Source organism: Alosa pseudoharengus, unplaced genomic scaffold (assembly GCF_046254945.1).
Source record: "Alosa pseudoharengus isolate Yale_2024_CS ecotype anadromous, Long Island Sound unplaced genomic scaffold, YU_APseudo_1.1 YU_APseudo_1.1_scf_11, whole genome shotgun sequence".
Taxonomy (NCBI): domain Eukaryota; kingdom Metazoa; phylum Chordata; class Actinopteri; order Clupeiformes; family Clupeidae; genus Alosa; species Alosa pseudoharengus.
This window is the reverse complement of record NW_027468576.1, coordinates 2,206,311-2,230,238: the sequence shown is the minus strand read 5'-3', so window position 1 is coordinate 2,230,238 and position 23,928 is coordinate 2,206,311. Positions and strand designations below refer to the sequence as shown.

At 42.7% G+C, this 23,928-nt stretch overlaps 1 protein-coding gene across 1 annotated transcript in view; it reads right to left on the bottom strand.

Annotated features, from left to right (window-relative positions):
- Positions 1–23,928, bottom strand: part of ogal (O-GlcNAcase like) — a 133,027-nt gene that overhangs the window by 34,639 nt on the left and 74,460 nt on the right. The window contains exons 9-11 of the mRNA XM_076277748.1: positions 10,908–11,009; positions 7,460–7,704; positions 3,794–3,968 (exon numbers count right to left, since the gene is read on the bottom strand). Coding sequence (XP_076133863.1) covers positions 3,794–3,968; positions 7,460–7,704; positions 10,908–11,009 — 522 coding nt within the window. The remainder of the gene's footprint in view (positions 1–3,793; positions 3,969–7,459; positions 7,705–10,907; positions 11,010–23,928) is intronic.

The window sequence follows — 23,928 nt, the reverse complement described above, 5'->3', positions numbered from 1 at the left end:
AGCTGAAGCAATCATATCGAAGGGCGAACTAGTGAAATGATGTTTTCTAAACAAAGTTCGGGAGGAGCCTGCGGGATGATTGACAGCAATTAACTCACCCACTGCCGCCGCAGGGTATGCCTATTTAAGCCGACCTCCTTTTCCATACGTCACACGCTCCGACGTTCGCGAAATCATCCCCCCTCCTCCCCCTACTCCTCCATTTCACCAATTGCCCTGTTACTCATCCTCCTTACACAGGGGGTGCAAGCGGTCATCGCTCTATCGCGATGTCCGCTCCAGGCACTCCAGGACCACGGACAGCTACCTTGCCAAACACGCACTTCTCCCATACATTCTAGTCTAGCTGAAGCAATCATATCGAAGGGCGAACTAGTGAAATGATAGTTTAAAAGTAGACCGTTTAAAAGTTGAATGTAAAAAGTTCAGTAGTTTAATGGGTTACATTGTTTAACAGTGGATTATTGTAGTGAGTACTTTTATTTTGAAACAGTTTTGGGCAGAGGAAACAGTTGAATAGGATGTGTAGTCTTAATTGACCCAGATTGTATGCTTAAAGCCTGAGGCTGCAGGTGGCCTGAACACCTGCCATAGGATTCTAATTGCTTAACGGCCGTATTATGATGTCACAATCGGCAATGTTAAGTCTATGGGGATTTTTAAAACGTTTTTCTTTAATAGTTTAAAAAGTATAAAAGTTTCAAAGTTGAAAAGACATAGCAGCTTCGTCCGTTTGAATACCTACGTTACAAAGTTTGAATGAAGTTTCTAAGTTAAACTGTTCAAGAGAAATAGCGTACGGAAAAAGTGGTAAGCGGAATAATAATAAGTTGTTGCCTAGGAAGAACAGTACAGTGCATTTTCATGCACTGTAATAATTGTACATAATGATAACAATGTGTAAAGTATGAATATTTTCACCAACCAGTTCATCTACATCTCATTCCCTCATTCTTACTAGTGAAAAGTACAACTGAAATGTATAATGTAGATCATTTTAGCACCTGTGAAGCAATTACCATAATTTCCCAACTATTAGCTGCAGCTTATACATTGATTTTGCAAAATTTCAGCTATGAGGTTAATACACGGGGGCAGTTAATATGGTATATGGTTTTGTTTCTTTTAACTTGTATAAAACACTGTCCTGCGGCTTATACACAATACAGCTAATACACAGGAAATTACTGTATGTATTTCATGTGCCCTGGACATTATGAAATTATAATATTTATGTTAAGCTGGGTACATGTGGTGATGTCAACAATTTTCATATGGTATTCCTTAAATGTAAAGGTAATATGTGAATGGTAATCATGATGTTTTGATCTTTTGGAATATCTCTTATGGGTAGTTTCAATAAAATACTAATTTACTGAATTTTGGGGGGGTGTTTCCGAATAGTACATTTACAAATAGTAAATAGCATAGCAATGCAGACCTATGTAATCATTTGTATTTCAAGTCTCTGCTGGGAGGTAGGAAGGTAGAAATACATTGATTAATGAGGTAGTGGGCATTTCAATTAGTGCTGCAACACGTTGTGTCTCTGAAAACGTAGATTTGCTCATTATTACACATAAATCTTGAATTTTATCAACCACAATGAAGGGCAAAATCACATAATGCTTCAAAATATGTATGCCAACATCAAACACCACATATGCATCAGTAATAATGAGGTTTGGATTATTGTCTGGGCTCTTATGAGTGGTTTAACAAAAAAAGCCAATAGGCGGAATTTCCTTTTTTCAAATCAGAGGTCAACTTTGAAGGCCTGTACAGCCACAAAGCTACAAGATCCAACTTGCTATCATACCATTTTATACTCCAGAGATATTTCTACCGGGTTACAAACATTTATGAACTGATCACATTTCAGCCCTCTAAGTCACTTGAGAAACACAACTGAGCCCTAGCATTGTGAAGTTGTGTGTAAAAGTACATCAATATAGAAGAAAAGATGAGTAGTTTATACGATATGTCCATGTATTTAGCAAAATGCATTTTGACGATAAAAAGGCTTACTGTTACTTACTGGTCTCAAATTAAACTTAACACTCTGAAGTTTTATTATGGGTATTTTGATTGAATGTCAGGGGTTCTGATATAGAATGACTACACACAATATGGAATAATTACACAAAAGTCTCTATTTTTGCTATTTTTTAGGGTAACACTTTACTTGACGGGTGAGTTCATAACACATTCATAGCAGCTGTCATAAACTGCACATAAAGCATTCATAACTGTTTCATGAGACATGACTCAACATTCATACCAAACCTTTCATAATGTGGAAGACAGAACGACGAGAGCTTGTCAAAATAAAAGTCCAAAGTCGCAAAGCAGCATTGCTGTTTTTGGTCCAAACCTGATCATGTAACATCTCAGTCAATGGGCTACTCCAGTGCCAAAAAGACAGAACATGGTCAAGCAAATATTTTTGTTTCATAAAAATATATTTGTTTTATGATGTAACCTTTGCAGATGATTTCTCATCTTTTGTTACTGAGTGTCCAACCGTTCCAGGTTACACAAATACGGGTCAGCTGAATGTAGGCTAGTTTAGGACTACCTCTCAGTGTTAAACTCAGTGATTACAAATACTTCACAACTTGTATAGTAAAGTGACATTCGATGTAGACTTCATAAGATATTCATGAAATATTTACAAAGATACACAAATACAATGTTAGACTTTTATTTTGACAAGTTGTCGTTGTTCTGTCTTCCACATTCATGAATGCTTTATGTGCAGTTTATGACAGCTGGTATGAATGTGCTATGAACTCACCTGTCAAGTAAAGTGTTACGTTTTTTAGTATACATCTGCACAACTTATATTGGATAAAACAACATTCTATTTCTATGGATTCTTGTGGATATTTCAAGACCCAATATGCTGCAGCTACTTATTGATATACACTGCAGCTAGAAGGTAGGGAAACACCAAATGTGGAGGAGGTGGACGGGGGCATTTTTGATTAAATTTTATTGAGAAATAGTAAGATTAATTTGTAAATGTAAAGCAAAAATGTCTCAATTAAATTTAATCAAAAATGCCCCCTTCTACCTCCTCCGCATTTGGTGACTTGACTTTTTACATATTGTACATTAATAAGGTTGTTATGTATGGATTCCCAAGAGTCCAAGCTTTCAAATGGTGTATAATATTAACTATGCTATATAGCAATATGGTGCATATGATTTGGAATGTTGGGTGGAGGTGGGGGAGGGGGTAAAAAACTTGTGTACCGAACTGTACAACAAAGACAATACAGGTCTGTGCATGCAAGTGCAGAAAGAATATGCCATAGCCTAGTAAAGTGTAAAACCACTTGTGAAATTTGGTTACATTTTAACATAAGATTTCTAAGAAGCTTAAAGGTGCAGTCAGCGATTGTGCAGGATGTCACGTTTGTTTATGTTTATCTTAAATGTATTAGTAGACGCTTTTTTCCAAACCAACATTATAGTTTAACCAAGGACCAAACAAAACACACCTGGGAGGTAGCTCATCCCTCCCTTCAGTATTCCCAGTGAAACTCCCTGCAGGGTTTTGTTTTTGTTTAGGGGACAGGCTGCCCCTGACTTTGTTTCCAGTTTCCAGAGTCCAGGCTGCCTACAGAGACCAGTTTTTTTTACACTGTATTTATGGAATGGGCAGCTAACGGGTCATGAGATGATTGCTAAATGTGGCAAATCATTTTATGGGCTTGAAATCACGTATAATCGCTGACTTTACCTTTAACAAGATGAAACAAGAAGAGATATTGAAAACATAACCAACCTATAGTTTTGACAAAGTCCCTGGCCATAGTCACACCACTCTTGATATCACAGATGTAGTTGTAAAGGTCATACAGGATTTGCCGGTTGGAGACATTTGAAAGCCGGTTAAACATCTGGACCACTGCCTCGCACATCTTGTCAAATTGTTCCGCTCTGGCACACCATTCAGTGTCCTTCAGATCCAGAGAAAAGTTATCTCAAAGTTATCTCACAACCTCAACATTTCACACAACCCTCAACCCATTTTACACAGTGTCCCAGATATGTTGGGATACTGTGTAAAATGTAAATAAAAACAGAATGTGATAATCTTCCAATTTCGTAGACCCATATTTACTTGCAAAAGCACACAGACTACATATGTAGTGTTGAAACTGACTAATTTTACTATTTCATTAAAAATATATACCAGCAACAAAATCTCAAAAAAGTTAGGATGGGGCAAAAAGAAAATGGAAAAGTTGTGTAATGTGAAAGAAAACACAAGGAGAACAATATATAACAATAGGATATAACAATAATGCTCCTCAATGTGAAATTGTAAAGAATGTGGGGATTCCATTATCAATACTACATAATATCATTAGAATAGCCTACTCAGAGAATCCAGAGACAGGGCTGAAAGACAATATTGCATAGTTATGATACTCGGGGTCTCAGATGGCACTGCATTAAAAATAGATCTGTGTCCTTTTCAGAGAACACTTTGAATATTTGGTAACACTTTACTTGACAGGTGAATTCATAACACATTCATAGCAGCTGTCATAAACTGCACATAAAGCATTCATGACTGTTTCATGAGACATGACTCAACATTCATACCAAACCTTTCATAAATGTAGAAGACAGAACGACAAGAACTTGTCAAGTAAAGTGTTACCGAATATTTCAACATATTTTAATAGTATGATGTAGGGCCCTATGATTTATGTGATGCAGAAACCACAGATGGAATCATGGAATTTAGACATGAAAACAGAATAATCTTATAAACATGGATTTGCACTGAATTTGCGGATATTGTGTTGACATTTTAAATAAATGTTTTTTCTACTTTTTTGCCATTTTTAGTTTAAAACAGCAAGTGTAGTAAGGTCTCTGCCTAAACTGTGGCCAAATGACAGTGTTAGGCATGTTTGCTAGTAACCATATCTTGATTTGCTTTGGTTTGCTGATCCTAGATGCGTGAGAAAGCATGTTTAAACAAGTAGCTTCTGATAAGCCAACGTTGTTGAAAAAGAAACACTCAATTGACAAAAAAACATATTAAACTTACAACGAGGTTTGGCTATTGTCTATGAGTGCATTTGACTGTGTCTCAAAACGAAAGCGCAACAAGTGTGACAGTAACAGTGGAAGCGCAATTGACTAGTAGATGTCAAACAGATTGACATCTACTCTTCTTTCTCCAATGTGATTTTTAAATTAAACTTACAACCGTGCATTAAGGCAGATAGGCTATCTATGAGTGAATCTGGCTGTCTCAAAACGAAATGGCAATTTCATTAATTAATTTAACTATTATTTTTGCCCTGAGAGTTGTGCATTTTTGGTCATGCTGAATATATCAGCAATTTTATAAGGAATTCTGGTTAGAAAAAAAAAAGAAAAAAAAGATAACAATAACACATAAACAGCTAAAAATAAATGTGAAGGGAAAAAACAGAATAATACGGAGCCCTCCGGGTGACATGGGAGAAAAAAAACATGGGTTAAAAAAAAAAGTAATGGGGAAAAAAAACATGAAGAAAAAAAACCGATAAACTTTAGCGAGATCTCGCAAAACTTTTTTTCTACTTTTGGAACTTGCTGGGCTTCCTACCGGACCCCAATAGGCCCACAAACCACTACCGCCAGATGGCAATCGTATCATGATACTATGATTGCTCTATCACTGTTGCATGTTGTGCACGATTCTATCCCCCACACTTTTTGTCAGATTAAATTGAAAGTAAAATATGGAAATAAACGCTCCCGTAAAGAGTTGGAACCGTATCTATAACGCACACACAGAGACACAAATAGGTCTGTTGATTTGATTGAACGGTCATCCAGCCAATCACATCAAGTTAGGTGAAGAACCAGAGCCGCTCTGATCAAATTCAAAGTGTACGTTTTTCAAGGCTGTGCGGCTGCTTGGGTCTGCATTGTAACGTCTGCAGTGAGCAGATTTCAGATAGAATTGAAATGATAATTGTTACCGCATTATGCTAATTTAGTAAACCAAAATTCACTGTCTGACTGACAGTGTTTGTCACAATGCAGGGAGTCAAAGTGAAAGCGGGGTGCGTGCACCAAGGCACCTGTTTCTGCAGGAAAACCTTTGGCTACTATTCTCAGAGCATTATGCTTTCTCTGCTGATCTGCAGCTTTTCTCAAACTATGGGCCTCCTCAACAATTAACCTACTACGTAGCCGCGAAATTAAGTTATGCCCGGTGCTTCACACGTCTGCTCATTTGCAGCATACTTATTCATTTGGTGTCATCAACTATATAGACATAGCCCAGTCAGCACACATACAGTACGTCTCCAAGACGCTTGGAAAGGAACAGCTTAATTACATCGCGTTCCATTTAGAACGTCTTATTTGATCTGATCTTACAAACGGCGGCGTCAAGACACATTTGAGTTCTACATCGGAGATAGAACGCTTATGATCGCTCATGCAATGTGTGCGTCCCTGCAGCAAGTGAAACTGGAGGTAACGTGGGCTAGAAGCAACAATAGTTTAAACAACAATCAAATCAACAGACCTATTTGTGTCTCTGTGTGTGCGTTATAGATACGGTTCCAACTCTTTACAGGAGCGTTTATTTCCATATTTTACTTTCAATTTAATGTGACAAAAAGTGTGGGGGATAGAATCGTGTTCCAGCAAAACTGTGTACATTATAACACCCACATCCCCCACGCTTGCTACGCGCCTGTGTGTGCGTGTCTGCACGCAGGTGTCTCCCTCTCCCTCCCCTGTCATAGGCCTATGTAATGTGTCCAGAAAACCCACAACACGCAACAGTGATAGAGCAATCATAGTATCATGATACGATTGCCATTTGGCGGTAGTGGTTTGTGGGCCTATTGGGGTCAAGTAGGAAGCCCAGCAAGTTCCAAAAGTAGAAAAAAAGTTTTGCGAGATCTCGCAAAAGTTTTGCGGGATCTCGCAAAACTTTTGCGGGATCTCGCAAAACTTTTTGCGAGATCTCGCAAAACTTTGCGAGATCCCGCAATGAGATCCCGCAAAAGTGCATCTTTTTTTTTTCTTCTTCATGTTTTTTTTCACCATTACTTTTTTTTTTTTTTAACCCATGTTTTTTTTCCCCATGTCACCCGGAGGGCTCCGTAGAATAACAAATAAAATAAGCTGGAATTTGAAAAAAAAAAAACTACAATCCTGTCATTCCAGACTAGGACAACATTTCATTGCCAAAACTGACATCATCCCCCAGACATTTTCAGACTGCAGTGAACAGAAAAAAACACAGTTGTAAACTTGCCCCTGTGTCAACGGCTGTCAAACTTCAAACAAATACTGATGTAATGATATCATGTATAAATGACCTGTATAATGTCACATTCAAAATTGAGCACCACATACCACACTTAAATTTGTTTATATTTGTGCGTGCATGTACAGAAACTGTTTTACAGGTAACACATACCTTCCTCATTGGATTGCTGTTGCATTTCAGCCAGTGCAGCTCCTGAAGCATGTTAAGTGCTGTTGGCCCATGCTCATATGGTAAGTAGAAGAGGTCCGACAACAGTATGAGGTCATCCAAGGTTAAGGGTTCAGCTGTGAAGAGAAACTTCTCTCTTGGACCAGGGACATAAAATGCATCTGTTTGCATTGGCACCTCCTCAGAATATTCCCTCTTAGACTGGCCCCCTTGGAGTGAGCGAGAGCCTACCAATTAGGAACAGAAGAAGTCAACAAGTTAATCTAAAATCAAAATATGACAAACATCTGAAAAGCAGAGCTGTAACTAGGTAGGATGTGAAAATAAGTTTTCTTGCCATTAAGAATGTTTGGGTCTTTGTGTAGTGTGTAAACTTGTCTTTTTTCTGTGGGTTTGAATATTGTTAATTTGTTGCTAGTTTACTTTTCAGTCCATTTGCAACAAATGACTCTTCATCTACACTATCGAATTTGTTAAATCAAGTTATTTGTAATGAGACTGTTGTTGGTGATCTGAACTGGGATTAACTGAGGCCTGTATTAGATGTTTTTTTAAGAGCATTGTGACATTTCCCATCCATAGTGTCTATTTATTTACAAATGTACATACTTTAATACACTTATACATAGCCATATTCTACTGTTCTTCATTCTGCACATACTGATAGAGAGATAGATAGATAGATAGAAAGATAGATAGATATTATTGATCCCAAAGGGGAAATTCAAGGGTCTCTGTAGCATACAGACATCACACACAACATGCACTTACAGCAGAAATGGTAAACAAGTATAAGTATAAACATATAACTAAACTCCACTGTACAATAAAAACAGTAGAAGATAAGAAAGATAAGAACTAACAAAACTAAATACTAAATACACTATATAAATTAAATTAAATTAAATGAAGAAAGTCCAATGTGCTTGAGGGTGATCAAGCATAAGACGCTTGTAGTGACAGGGCCGGGACTGGTAAGGTGCTAAAGGGTGTGTGTCATGGTGAAGCTGCAAAAAGTAGTCCAACCATAGTCCTTTAGTTATGTGTGCATGGCAAGGTGCTCAAGAGAGTGAGTGTCATGGTGAAGGTGGAAAAAGTAGTCCAACATTAGTCCAACAGTGCAACAGTGCAAGAGTAAGGTCTAGAGACCAGCATAAATAATATGGACAAATAGGAGAGTAAAGTATAATGTAGACAAGGTAAAATAAAAAAACTATTTCAGTGCAAGAACAGGTTGAAGTAATAGGGTTATAGCCATTCATTCATTCAGTATTGTAGCAGAAGCCTGACCGCAGCCATACTGTACTGTACCGTACTGTACACTTATTCTTGATTGAACACTATTATAATGTTACTGTTTCTGCACTACAATGGTACTGTTACCACACTGCACATAGCTGTACATACTGTACATATATGTTTATATGGTTCATACTAAATATCCATATTTATTCAGTTTTTCTGTAATATATTATGTTAATACACTGCATATATCTACATTGTTTTTACTACTTTTAGGCTACGTTTATACGGTGACGATGAAAAGAGAAGATGCAGAAGTGGCGTCTCGTCTTCATTTTTTTATTTGCGTTTAGACGAGCATTCTCAGGGGGAAATCTTTGTTTATATGAAGACGCAAGAGTATGTGATATTCGATTGGATATGCATTCTAGACCGCTGGGTGGTGGTGTGATAGAACCCCGGTACGTCACGCGCAGACATTCTAATTTGACAGTTTAGCCAGAGAGGTAAATCAAGGATCTTTGGTTTAGCCGTTTAGACGGAGACGCAACCCGGGTCGTCTTCAAAACGCTACACTCTGGAAGGAGTCTTCAGATTTTTGCGTCTTCAAGCCCCGTGTCGCCGTGTAAACGAAAGGCACTTATGATAAAATATTTTGTCGTCTTCCTTCGCAATCGTCCTCGTATAAACGGCCCCTTATAATGGTACTGCCTCTACATTGCACATATCTGTACATTGTTCATATTACATAGCCTTATTAACTCTGCTCTTATAAGGTTACTGCTAATACACTGCACATACTTATTTAATTTATACTACTCTAAACCACCTTCTGAAAACACCTGTACACTACTGTCTACACTGCACTATATATTTTGTCCTGTTTATGCACCATCTACTTTCTATATCACATTGCACTTTTCTGCTTTTTTGCACTTCTGGTTAGACACAAACTGCATTTCATTGTCTCTGTACTTGTACTCTGCACAATGACAATAAAGTTGAATTTAATCCAATATAATCTAATTTTTACATGATTTATTTTATTTTGACTGGAGTAGAATTGATGATGTGGAAATAGCCCTGACTTTCTTTCAGAACAGTTTTCTTGACATTCTGAACAGACAAGCACCTATTGTAAATTTAGAATTAAGGGGCGGGATAATCCCTGGTTTACTTCTGAGATTTCTAATTTGCTCCACGAGAGAAATGTGGCCTGGGCAAAAGCAAAGAGGTCAGATACTGACTCTGACTGGCTTTTTTTCTGACAGTTACAAAACAGATTTACTTTACTCTTCAGAAAAGCTAAAGCAGAATTTTATCTATCTGAAACCACCAATAATTTGAATGACCCAAGAAAATTCTGGAAAACTATTAAGTCATTATCTGCATCTACTAAACCAACAGGTCTTCCTTTGTCTTTGGTTAAGAAAGGTGTGGATATATCTGACAATGTAGTAATGTTGAATAATTTTAAAGAGCATTTCATCTGGGTTCTTGTTTATTGCCCCTATGGTGTTGGAGCCTGTAAATGACACCTTTACCACTACCGACAACACTTTCAGTCTTAGCCTCTTCTCTGTTGCTGATGTTCATAAAGCCCTGAAACAATTAAATCCTTGAAAATCCAATCTCTAGGTATGGTGAAGTGTATGTGATGATGTGGGGCTATTTTAATTCAAAAGGCCAAAGGAACTTTGTCAGGATGCATAGTATTTTGGATCCATGACATAACTGGCCTTTAAAAATAACTCAATAAATGGAAATGAGCAACTACATAGCCAATAATCCAAAGCAGTAACCTAAAGTCTGAGACCCCCAGAGAAGGTATAGTGTGAACAGGAAGGAAACTGAGGCCCCATCAGAGATTAAGTGCACCAGAAAGAGATCCGAGTCCTCTTTCAAATGAACTCATAATGTGAGTCCCTTTTGCTTTGGTCCACTTTCTGGTCCCCTTTTAGTGGACATGTTTTAACTGGGGGGAGTTGCCAAAATGAGTATGGCAATATTTTTTTTTTATTTTCAGTTCAGTTTTTATGGAGCACAGTAAGTAATCCAAAACAGAAGAGAATTTTGTAACTATAAAACCATAAAAAACATGAAACTTTTGGGATATCTGGCATCAGCTTATCTTTTATTGTATGTGTGATATTGCTGATATTGTATTGTGAATTTATGCTTGTCTTACCGCCTGGTGGGTCATGAACACTGAACTCTACCAGCCACTCAGAGAGTGCCAGCTGCAATGCCTCATGTGGGATGTAATCTTTGAAAAATGTATTCTTTCCACCTACAAGGAAACAATGATATTGTGTTAATTAATTTTTCACGACAGGAAGACAAAGCTTGGGTTCTCATTTTCCTAACTCAAATATGAAATCCATGTTTTTACTTTTATTGTAATTTTTCACTTGCAAAGAAATCCTTGTATCTCCTGATGTACAAAGCCTTGTGTAATTCACACTGAACATGGTGTACACAGAGAAAAAAAACAGTGTGAAACTTGTGACATGCACGCATCAATGCAGCTTTTCTTTGTACACCCCAATCAACATACAATTATGTACACAAACACAAGCACCACACTCCACCCTCTCACCTCCTACAATTCCACTCATTTAATATGCTAACTAGATGGGCACTGGAGCGCACAGACTTCCTCTATGACCAAATCTTATCTTTTGCAATATTTATAGAAGTTTTTATTCTTTATATGTAAAGTGAGTGTTGGGGTTGGGGACCACTGGTTGAAGGACTGCTTTAAGGGAACAGGCAAATTTGTGAAGGCATACCCCATTCAGTAAAGATATGTAGGATAGGATAAATCTTTGCTAATATCCTAATATCTTTAAAGCAGCACTATGTACATTTTCTACTTTATTATAACACATTTTATGGGGAGATCATATAGCTAGCATAGCTGCCAGTTTAATGCACATTAATAAATACAGCAGCTTTAGAGGAATAAATAGTATATTTAAAAGGTAAAAAAGTAAAAATATATATATAATAATATAATTTAGTTGGTGTAAAGTTCATTATGGGCCGAATTCTCCCATTCCGAAAGAACAAAAACCAGTCTTTGAATTTGAAAGCGTAAGCAAGGTGAACTGAATAGTAAATGGCCTACAGTAAAAATGATGTGTCATCACATTGCCTAACAAATAATTGACTTAACAAAATTGAACTATTGCTCTGAGGTCAAGAGTAAAGATGTGCTTATGGTATGTAGATTCATAATTTAAACTCACTGTTGAGAAAGAAAGTTTCAATGGCAGCAGCTTCTCATAATATCAATGCATCTATGCTAACGAAGCTGTAAACTGACACCTGCAGTTTCCAATACAGTAGAGTCAAGTCAAGTCAAGTCAAGTCGGCTTTATTGTCAATTTCTTTACATGCACTGGTCATACAAAGAATTGAAATTTTGTTTCTTACTTTCCCATGCAGACATAGACATACTTTAAATACAGACATAGACATACTTTAGACATAGACATAGAAATAGACAATAAAAAATAGAAATATACAGACATACCACATACAGACATTAAAGTGCGAGACTGAAATATAGAACATCAAAATATAGAAATATAGAATATATATATATAAAAAAATAGAGGTAGTTGTGTTGTATATTTACATAGTCCTAGTGTAACCTTCTGACAGAGTAGTAGTAGCAGCAGCATTGTGGCAGAGTGATAAATAACATTTACATGAAGTTTAAACTTGTGCTTGTGTGTACTGTATATTTACATTGATATGCAGTCATTTCAAGTATATCAGGCTTGATATGAAGCAGCAACACGTTAGGCTGTGCAGTCACAGTGCAGTTCCACAGGGCGGTCCTGGGGAGGTGTTGGGGGGGGGGGGGGGGGGGGTTAAGGGTAGACAGGATCCTCCTTGACAATCATTAGTGCTTTGCGGGTGAGGCGGGTGGTGTAAATGTCCTGCAGGGAGGGGAGTGGTGCTCCAATGATCCTCTTAGCTGTGTTAACAATGCGCTGGAGGGTCTTCCTGTTCTGATCTGTGCAGCTTCCGCCCCACACTGTGATGCAGCTGGACACGATGCTCTCGATGGTCCCTCTGTAGAATGTGGTCATGACGGGAGGCGTGGCACTTGCCTTCTTCAATTTGCGCAAGAAGTAGAGGTGCTGCTGGGCTTTCTTCGCCAGTGATGCTGTGTTGGTGGTCCAGGAGAGGTCGTCGCTGATGTGCACCCCCAGGAATTTTGTGCTGCTCACTCTCTCCACTCCACAGCATCTCCGTCGATGGACAGTGGTGGCAGTTGTTTGTGGCCTCTCTGAAAGTTGACAACAATCTCCTTGGTCTTGCTGACATTCAGCAGGAGGTTGTTGTCTTTGCACCATTTGGCCAGCAGGTCTACTTCTTCTCTGTAGTGAGCCTCATCGCCCTTAGTGATGAGGCCCACCAGTGTTGTGTCGTCCGCAAACTTCACCAGATGGTTGGAGCTGTGAGTGGTTGTACAGTCATGTGTTAGCAGTGTGAAGAGCAGGGGCTGAGCACACACCCTTGCGGGGCCCCCGTGCTCAGGGTCAGAGTGCTTGAGGTGTTGTTCCCGACACGTACTGCTTGTGGTCTCTGCAACAGGAAGTCCAGCAGCCAGTTGCAGAGGGAGGTGCTGAATCCTAGCTTGTCCAGTTTGCTGATGAGTTGTTGTGGTATTATGGTATTGAATGCTGAACTGAAGTCTATGAACAGCATTCTCACATATGAGTCTTTATTGTCCAAGTGGGTGAGGGCTGGATGGAGGGCAGAGCAGATTGCATCCTCCGTGGATCGTTTGGCTCGGTATGCAAACTGGAAGGGGTCCAGGGTGGGGGGTAGGGTGGCTTTGATGTGTGACATGACTAGCCGTTCGAAGCACTTCATGATTATGGGCGTGAGTGCTACAGGACGGTAGTCATTGAAGCATGATGGTGATGATTTTTTTGGCACGGGTATGATGGTGGCAGCTTTGAAAAGTGATGGGATAACTGCTTGCTCCAGAGAGGTGTTGAAAATGTCTGTAAAAACATCCTTCAGCTCTTCTGCACAGTCCTTCTGTCAGGTTCTCTAGTCGGACCCAAAAGCAGACCAGTAGCAGTTGCAATAACAAGTCTTTATTCCTTGTAACAAGTTCAACACAGTGCAGCAGAGGTCAATAGCAGAAAGAGTAGTCAATGGCAGGCAAAATAATCCAGAGGGCAAGCAGGAGTAGTCCAACAATAGTCCAACACAACAGGCAGGCAAATAGTCCAAAAACTCCACAACAAGAGTCACAGAGAAAGAGCACGACACACAGACACAACTGTGACGAACTGACAAACTGAACTGAAAAGAGCAGGGTATAAATACACTGGGTGATTGGATCTAAATGACAGCACAATGAGAAACAGGTGAGCACAGACAAAATGGAGGGAACTGCAATTACAGGAAGTGACACAAGGCAGGTGAGGGTGGGATCAAAACAACAACATTGCCACATGGCAAAATAAACAAAGCAAATGGCAGTCAAGACCAGACAAGACCTGCAGGGGCATAACAGAAAAGTAGAAATTCAAGCCAGAACCCTGACAGTACCCCCCCCCTTCTATGGACGCCTCCTGGCGTCCCAACAGGTGGTATTGGATGGTGGCTGTGGAAGTCCTTGATGAGAGACGGGTCTAAGATGTCTCGAGAGGGAACCCAAGACCTCTCCTCAGGTCCATAGCCTTCCCAATCCACAAGGTATTGTAGACCACGACCCCGACGCCTAACCTTCAATAGACGGCGTATAGTGTAGGCTGCAAAACCATCGATGAGGCGGGGAGGGGGAGGTGGTTTGGGCACAGGGCAAAGAGGGCTGCAGATGAAAGGCTTGATCCTTGACACATGAAATGTAGGATGGATACGACGGAGGGTAGGGGGCAGTCTCAGACGCACTGCAACAGGGCTGATCACCTTGACAATGGGGAAGGGACCAATGAAACGGGGAGCCAGCTTGTGGGAGTCCACCCTTAGTGGAATGTCACGGGAGGACAACCACACTCGCTGGCCCTGGCGGTAGTGGGGAGCTGCAATGCGATGCCTATCAGCCTGTTGATTTGTCCTTGCTGTGGAACGGAGCAGGACCCTCCGGGCACGCCTCCATGTCTGACGGCACCTCTGGATGAACGCCTCTGCCGATGGAACGTTGACCTCCTCCTCCTGAGATGGAAATAGAGGAGGTTGGTAGCCCAGGCAACACTGGAAGGGGGACAGACCAGAGGAAGAAGAAGGTAGAGAGTTAATGGCGTACTCCACCCAGGGGAGCTGCTGACTCCAGGAGGACGGTTCCTGGGAGGACAAGCAGCGGAGCATCACCTCCAGTTGCTGGTTGGCCCGTTCAGTCTGGCCGTTAGTCTGTGGGTGGAAACCAGAGGAGAGATTAACCTTGGCACCAAGTAATTTACAAAATGCCCTCCAAAATTGAGAGGTGAACTGAGGGCCTCTGTCAGACACTACTTCGGTGGGTAGACCATGAATGTTGAATACATGGTCAATGAGAAGGCTGGCAGTCTCCTTGGCAGAAGGTAACTTGGGAAGTGGAACCAGGTGAACAGACTTAGAAAAACGGTCCACAATAGTCAATATGGTAGTGTTACCATCAGATAAAGGCAGGCCAGTGACAAAATCCAAGGCTATGTTGGACCAAGGTCTCTTAGGGATTGGCAAGGGTTGTAGAAGGCCAGATGGGGGACGGTTGGAGGTCTTGTTCCGGGTGCAGACAGGGCAGGCCGAGACAAAACTGTGGACATCCTCCCTCATGGCGGGCCACCAGAACCTCCGACTGATGAAGGCTGCTGTGCGTCTGACGCCCGGGTGACAAGAGAGTCTTGAGGAGTGTCCCCACTGGAGAACCTGGGAGCGGACAGACTGAGGAACAAACAGAAGGTTAGATGGACAGGAGCTGGGACCCGGCTCACTCTGCTGGGCTGCTAGGACAATAGACTCAATATCCCACTGGGCTGCTGCAACCAAACACCTCTTAGGGACTATAGTGGTGGCCTATGTAGCCTCCTCAGAAGCCAGGAACTGCCAGGACAGGGCATCTGGTTTGCCGTTCTTAGAGCCGGGGCGATAGGACAGAGTAAAATTGAATCGGCCCAAGAAGAGTGCCCAGCGGGCCTGGCGGGGATTAAAGCGTCTTGCAGACCTGATATATTCAAGGTTCCGGTGATCTGTCCATACCAGAAAGGGGGTGAGTGTCCCTTCGAGCCAGTGCCTCCACTCCTCTAATGCTAACTTGACAGCGAGGAGCTCCCGATCACCAATGTCATAGTTACGCTCAGTGGGGGTTAGCCTATGGAAGAAGAAAGCACAGGGGTGCAACTTAGAGTCCTCTGATGAACGCTGTGACAGGATGGCCCCTACTCCTACATCCGATGCGTCAGTCTCCACCATGAATTGGCGACCAGGATCAGGCTGAGTCAGGATGGGGGCAGTAGTGAAACGCCTCTTAAGTTCCAAGAACGCCCTCTCAGCAGCCGGACTCCAAGAGAACCTCTGCTTGGAGGAAGTCAGTGCAGTGAGGGGTGCCGCCAGAGTACTGAAGTTACGTATGAAACGACGATAGAAATTAGCAAACCCCAAAAAACGTTGGACCTCACGACGGGATGTGGGTACGGACCAATCCTCTACCGCCTTGACCTTCTGGTGATCCATCTGAATTCCTCCTGCTGTGATGACATATCCCAAGAACGAAATGGTGCTCTGATGGAACTCGCACTTCTCGGCTTTCACAAACAGCTGGTTCTCCAAGAGGCGCTGAAGCACCCGTCGTACATGATGGATGTGTTCTGAGAGAGACCTGGAGAAAATCAGAATGTCATCCAGGTAAACAAACACAAACTGATTCAACATATCCCGCAGAACATCATTAACCAGAGATTGGAACACAGCAGGGCTATTCGTAAGACCAAACGGCATCACCAAGTACTCGTAATGGCCTGATGGTGTATTAAACGCCGTCTTCCACTCATCCCCCTCCCTGATTCGGACTAAGTGATAGGCGTTGCGGAGATCAAGCTTAGAGAAAACTGTGGCACCTTGAAGCAGTTCAAATCCCGACAACATCAGGGGAAGAGGATAGCGATTCTTCACAGTGATCGCATTAAGACCTCTATAGTCTATGCAGGGGCGGAGAGACCCATCTTTCTTACCAACGAAGAAAAATCCTGCACCCGCTGGAGAAGAGGATGGGCGAATTATGCCTGCAGCCAGGGATTCTAGTATATATTGGTCCATGGCAACCCTTTCAGGTGGAGACAGGGAGTACAGGCGACCTCTAGGTGGAGAGGTTCCTGACAGAAGCTCCACAGCACAATCATAGGGGCGGTGAGGGGGCAGGGAGGTGGCCCTTGTCTTGCTAAACACTGTCTTAAGATCAAGATACTCTGGAGGAACAGCAGACAAGTCAGGGAAATCCTCTGGGGGTGAAAGAACAGAGTCTGGTGCAGTCTGAGCTGAACGGAGGCAGTGATTCAGACAAAAGGAGCTCCAGCCTAACACTCTATTGCCAGTCCAATCAATGTGGGGATTGTGTTGTGCCAGCCAGGGATGTCCTAGAATGACAGAAGCCTGAGGTGAGTCAATCAGATGGAACATAATGTTCTCCCGATGATTACCAGAGATGAGAAGACTCACCGGAGCTGTAGTGTGGGTTATCTGGGCAAGCCTGACTCCAGTTAGGGCACTGGCCTCGAGGGGTGTTCGTAACTGCGTTGAGGGGATGCCTAGCTTGGCAACTAGACCTGCATGGATAAAATTCCCCTCTGCCCCTGAGTCGATGAGTACAGAAACAGTGTGTCTTTGACCCTCTGAGAGCAAAAACGCTGGAAAAAGTGTGCGAGAGGTAGGGGAGCGAGAAAGGGGAGTAATGCTCACCTGTAGTCCCCTCCTCACAGGTGAGCATTGGCTTTTACTGGACAAGTTGACACAAAGTGGCCGGGCTGGCCACAATACAGGCAGGAGTTGGTGCTGATCCTCCTCTGTCTCTCCGAACGGGTCAGACGGGTGCGGTCAACCTGCATGGGCTCAGGAACGTCGCTCGATGGAGTCTGATCTGGAGAGAATGGGCTGGACAAGGGTTGGCGAGTGAACGCAGGATGTCTGGATTGACCCCACGCCCCATTGGTCCTGCGCTCCTGGCGGCGCTGCTTCATGCGACTATCAATCCGGATGGCCAGATCTACCAGTTCCTGGAAGCCAGTAGGCAGCTCACGTGTGGCTAGTTCATCCTTAATGGCCTCAGACAGTCCGTGAAGAAACGCATCAAACTTTGCCTCTGTATTCCAGTCAGTCGTGGTTGCCAGCGTGCGGAACTTGATGGCATAGTCCAACACTGAACAATCACCCTGCCGAATCATGAGCAACTCTCTGGCAGCCTCTCTCCCATGTTGGGAACGATCAAAAACCCTCCTCATCTCACCGCATAATGACTGGTAGCTGTCACAGCATGGAGCCTGGGAGTCCCAGACCGCCGTTCCCCACTCCCTTGCCTGACCTGACAGCAGCGTGATGATATACGCGATCCGGGATTGATCGGTGGGAAACGTAGTGGGCTGGAGCTCAAAGACCAGAGAGCACTGGGAGAGGAATGACCTGCAGGTACCCGGGTCCCCACTGTAGGCTCCAGGTGGTGGTAGACGGGGCTCTCGGACTGGCTGAGCTAGAAGACCTGGTTGAACAGCTTGCTGGGGGTCTGCAGGCTGCTGGTTGGAGCTCAGCGTTAGTTGAACCTGCTGAAGCTGGGTGTTTATGCTGGCCAGGGATGCTGAAAGGGTCTCCATGGACTGGTTGACCCGGGAAAAATGCTGCTCATGTCTTCCCAGCAACTCACCCTGTCGGGAGATGGCGTCCTGCAACTGGCTGCCGGTTGCTGAGTCCATTCTGGTCAGTTCGTTCTGTCAGGTTCTCTAGTCGGACCCAAAAGCAGACCAGTAGCAGTTGCAATAACAAGTCTTTATTCCTTGTAACAAGTTCAACACAGTGCAGCAGAGGTCAATAGCAGAAAGAGTAGTCAATTGCAGGCAAAATAATCCAGAGGGCAAGCAGGAGTAGTCCAACAATAGTCCAACACAACAGGCAGGCAAATAGTCCAAAAACTCCACAACAAGAGTCACAGAGAAAGAGCACGACACACAGACACAACTGTGACGAACTGACAAACTGAACTGAAAAGAGCAGGGTATAAATACACTGGGTGATTGGATCTAAATGACAGCACAATGAGAAACAGGTGAGCACAGACAAAATGGAGGGAACTGCAATTACAGGAAGTGACACAAGGCAGGTGAGGGCGGGATCAAAACAACAACATTGCCACATGGCAAAATAAACAAAGCAAATGGCAGTCAAGACCAGACAAGACCTGCAGGGGCATAACAGAAAAGTAGAAATTCAAGCCAGAACCCTGACACCTTCAACACTCGGCCTGGAATGTTGTCTGGGCCTGCTGCTTTGCGTGGGTTAATGGTGGCTAGTGTCCTCTTCACGCTGGCAGAGGACAGGCACAGGGGTTGGTCGTGGGGGGGAGGTGGGGTTTTCTGTGGGTGAGTGTCATTTTGTGCTTCAAAACGGGCGAAAAAACTGTTCAGGTCATTTAGCAGAGAGGTGTTGCTCTCACAGCTCCGTGGCGCAGGCTTGTAGTCAGTGATGGCCTGTATGCCCTGCCACAGGCTCTGTGCGTCTCTGCTGTCTTTGAAGTGTGTTGTTATTTTGTCTGTGTAATCCTTTTTTGCCTTCCTGATGCCCTGGGACAGGTTAGCCCTCGCTGTTCTTAGGCCAGCTACATCTCCAGCTCTGAAGGCTTTGTCTCTGGCCCTCAGCAGTCTGTGGACGTCTTCTGTCAGCCATGGCTTCTGGTTGGCCCGAGTGGTGATGTGTTTTATTTCTGTAACATCATCGATGCATTTGGTGATGTAGGAGGTCACAGTGTCTGTGTATTCCTCAATGTCAATGTGGTTGTTGTGGGTGGCAGCTGTTTTGAAAATATCCCAGTCTGTTGTTTCAAAGCAGTCCTGAAGTTGTGAGACGGCCCCCTCCGGCCACACTCTCACCTCCTTCAGAACTGGTTTGGTGACTTTTGCTCTTTGTCTGTATCGGGGCAGCAGCAGGATGCTAATGTGGTCTGACTGTCCGATGTGGGGAAGGGGTTTGGCTTTGTAGGCTTCTTTCTGTGGGGTGTAAACAAGGTCCAGGGTGTTTTGTCCTCTTGTTGGGAAGTTTACATGTTGGTGAAATTTTGGTAGTACAGTTTTGAGATTGCGTGATTGAAATCTCCAGCGATGATTGTGAAGGCATCCGGGTGTTCACTTTGTTGTTCACTGACGGCCCGATACAGCTCATTCAGTGGCATGCTCCTATCACTGTTTTTGTTGCTGGGGGGGATGTACACCAGCAGAATCGCGGTGAATTCCCTGGGGAGGTAGAAGGGTCGGCACTTAATGATCATAAACTCCGCCAGTGGAGAGCAGTGTCTGTGGACTACCGTAGCGTCTCGGCACCAAGCATCATGTGTGTAAACACAAACTCCTCCACCACGTTTTTTGTCTGCTAGGGCTCTGTCAGCTCGATAGCATGTTAGCTGCTCCAGGTGTATAGCAGAGTTGGGGATGTTCTCGTTGAGCCATGATTCAGTAAAAACAGTCACGCAGCAGTTACTCACGCAGCAGAGAGACTGGCATAACAATACCAGCTACCATTACAAATTAATCAGAGACAGGAGAATATGAACGGTAATTGCTGCTCGACGTGCAGGCGTCTGCACAAGTGTATATCCATGGCGCGTAAATTACAGACTTGAGTGAAGGGCAGAATGGGCACAGGCTGAAAAGCGCTGTTAGCTCTGATGCTCTCTGGTCAGTGGTGCCTTAGTTGGTATTTAGACTCTCCCCATCTGAACAGAGAGTATGTGGGATGGTGTGGGTCCTTGAGGATAGCTTCCAGTTTGTTCCTACAGCACTGTGGGAACAAGGTGTCTATGGAGGGGAGTTGTATGTCAGTGATCCTCTGTGCAGTCTTGATGAATCGTTGCAGTGCCTTCCTCTCCTTCACTGGGAGGAAGCATACTCACCGGCCGCCTTTTCAAGGACGTCATGTCATCAAACTCCGCCGAGCACTGTTCCGATGTCAAAAATACTCCGAAATTCACACCCTTCGTTCTGAGAATTTTCAAGGATGCATAGTGGATCCTCAGGTGAACAAAAATACCCATAGTCCTCTGCGTTGACATGCATCAGAGGCAGCACCCCTACTGAAACTGAAGCGTGCAGTTAAAAGCGGAAGCGCTCAGGCAGAACCGTGGTGATGTGCACGTCCACACTAGCTAGGTTGTTCCAAAGTAGAGTCCGGGAGCGCTAGAGAGGCCTCTAGCCTCATCTTTGTAGAACCTGACTCGCAAGGAGGAATTCTATAAAGGAAGCATGCTCGCCTGCTGAGGCCAGCTTTCTTCAGTGTCTGTTTTGAGTACGGTAGATTGCTGTTGCATGGGGTTGCTGCTACAGTAGCCTATCTATGTGGCAAACTTGCCAGGCAACCGAGGTTTACGCATTCGTTGAATGTATGTCCCTTATATTGGAAGTATATAGTTGCTTGTTACGCTAGGCCTAGTGTTACGTAATAACTTAGGCTAATAAGCCTGATCCTAGTGTCTCTGCATTCGTGTTTTAGCCTAGGTCAAGGCATCATATTTAGCTCAAAGCATCATATTTCATCATGGATTAGCAATAGTCATCATTGTCTGTTCTGTTTTATGTTGTGTAGAAAAGTTACAGATTGTGCAAAGGTGACGCATGTCCTCCCGATTTTGTTGTAGTTACAAGCACTCAGGGGCACAGGAGATATTTTGAAAGTGAGGGGGACCAAATTGTGAACACAAACCCATAGTGAGATCAGATTTCCAGATATCGGATCGCCACCTCTGGCCCACTTTCGACCATCATATTTTAAACTTGCCAGAATATTAAGATAATACCATTGATTGTTTTCAAAATATTGTTTGATTAAAATTGTCAAAACTGTGAGATGAGCACAATGCCAGATCTGCCCTCAGACCAGCTTCTTGCTATGTGCTATGTGCAATTCTACAATTTTTTTTAGATTTATTTTACACTACTTGGGCCAATGGTAGAATACTCTAAAAGCAACATGATGTTGATATTTTATGAAGCCATGAATGAATCATCATGCCTATGATCCAAACATAGACTACATGAATAGCCTAGTTAGGCCTACAGTACCTAAATTGTCTGATATAAACCAAATCAACTCTCCACTATGTGTCTGCAGTTAATATTTATGCAATGTTAGAACATGTTGGCTTAACACGTTACCAGTCTAGAACACACAGAAAATTGCAACAGAAAGTTGCCTTTATAATCAACTATTTGTTCCAACAGCATTTAAAAAATTAAAAAAAAAAAAAAAAATATTACATAAGAAGTAAAATAAAATACTGTTACTGTAGTAACTGTACCACATTATCCCAAGCTTCAAAGAGCTACCCATGTCTGTGACACCGCTAAATTCTCAGCTTGTTTATACCCCACACTGAACGCGTAAGAAAGGCCCATCACTCTGGGGTGTGGTCGCCTACTCTCTGGGATTTATGCACCAAGGTAACTGAAGTATCCAATTTGTGTCTTGAAATTATGTTTGAAATAAATGTCTTAGAACAAAAACTTTGGGTAGGCCTATATACTTGTATTTTATAGTTAGGCTAGTGAAAACGAGTTGATCAGTAGGCTAGTTGAGTTTGTTATCAATAAACATAACAGCTAATGTCATGTTAAGCAGGCGATAGGCTACCATAAATCCTCAAATTATGCCCGGGATTGATTCTATTTATAGCCGGACACAGGGCTCGAATTTAAGGGGGTCTCTCTATCTCATAAAAAGTTGACACACCCCGCACATAGCCTAACAAGGCGATACAATGAAATAGCCTATAGGCGCAAGTGGTGCTTTTGCGCAGTACATGCGCACGGCTTTACCTTGACACAAGCATACAACAGACATAGATTTTTCATAGAAATTGATTACTTTTAATTAATTTCAACATATTATTGATTATAATAGTCCATATCTCATTTCAATTTCACAATACAAAGAAATATACTAAACGATTTAGTCTGTGCCATTCTCAATTTCACAACGTAACTCATTTAAACCAGACCACCGTCTCAGATAGGCTATCCTCAGTGTCAAACACAATAATGCATGTAGTGTAACTTATACACAGGGGAAAAAGCACTAACTGGCAGAAATGAATAAAGCCAGCCAAACTATGTTCTAGTAGGCTAATGTGTTGAACCGTGGAAAATTAATAGACGAACAATTGTGGAGTTTGCACTGAAATATTGTCGGGTAGCCATTGAATATTCCGACATCAGAGATTGCTAACAGGTGTTTCAAAATAGCTGGGAACTTTCCGGAGCTCTGAATGGCAGAGGATAGCTAGATCATCAGACAACACAATCATTGTAGGCTGCATTATGGGCCATAATGTATGGCTTTGTCAATCAACATAGAATAGGTAAAGCGCAAGTTCAACAGCAAACAGGACTTTTCAGCACGTATCAAACCACGTAGGCTAGCCCAATGAACGCCTATGCAAATAGACAAAACACTCACATCAAAGCAGGGTGACTTCTTCAGATTTGCGAGTGCTGTCAAATCGATACGGTTTGCTCATATAGTCTAGTGGTGTGGTGGTGAAGTGTCATGCTGCGTTCAAGAGCGTAGTGTAGGTCTACGTCCCGTAGTAGCCTATATTTTAATTTAACGTCTTTAATGGTAAGAGATCGCACAGGGATGGATAATGAGCGGTTGTTTAAGATTAAATTACAATGCCAGACACCTTCAGATATGAGAGACCCCCTCAGGTTTTTGACTTTGTTGCTTTCATGGGAGCCAGTCGTCACTCTATGGGAGCTCGGCTCCCTCTGGCTCCCACGTAATTCGAGCCCTGGCCGGACGAATAAAGGCAGGTTCCCATATTTGCCTATACCATACCAGCAATTGCCATCAGTCCACCAGCACTAGAAGACATTGCTTCAATTTAAGTCAATGAAATGACACCTCTTCTTAATATTTTATTATATTGTTGGTTGGATTAATAAAGTCGTTTTCCTACCATGGGTCTCCAACACACGTTCTCAAGCTCATTGTCTTGCCGCCCCTTTCGA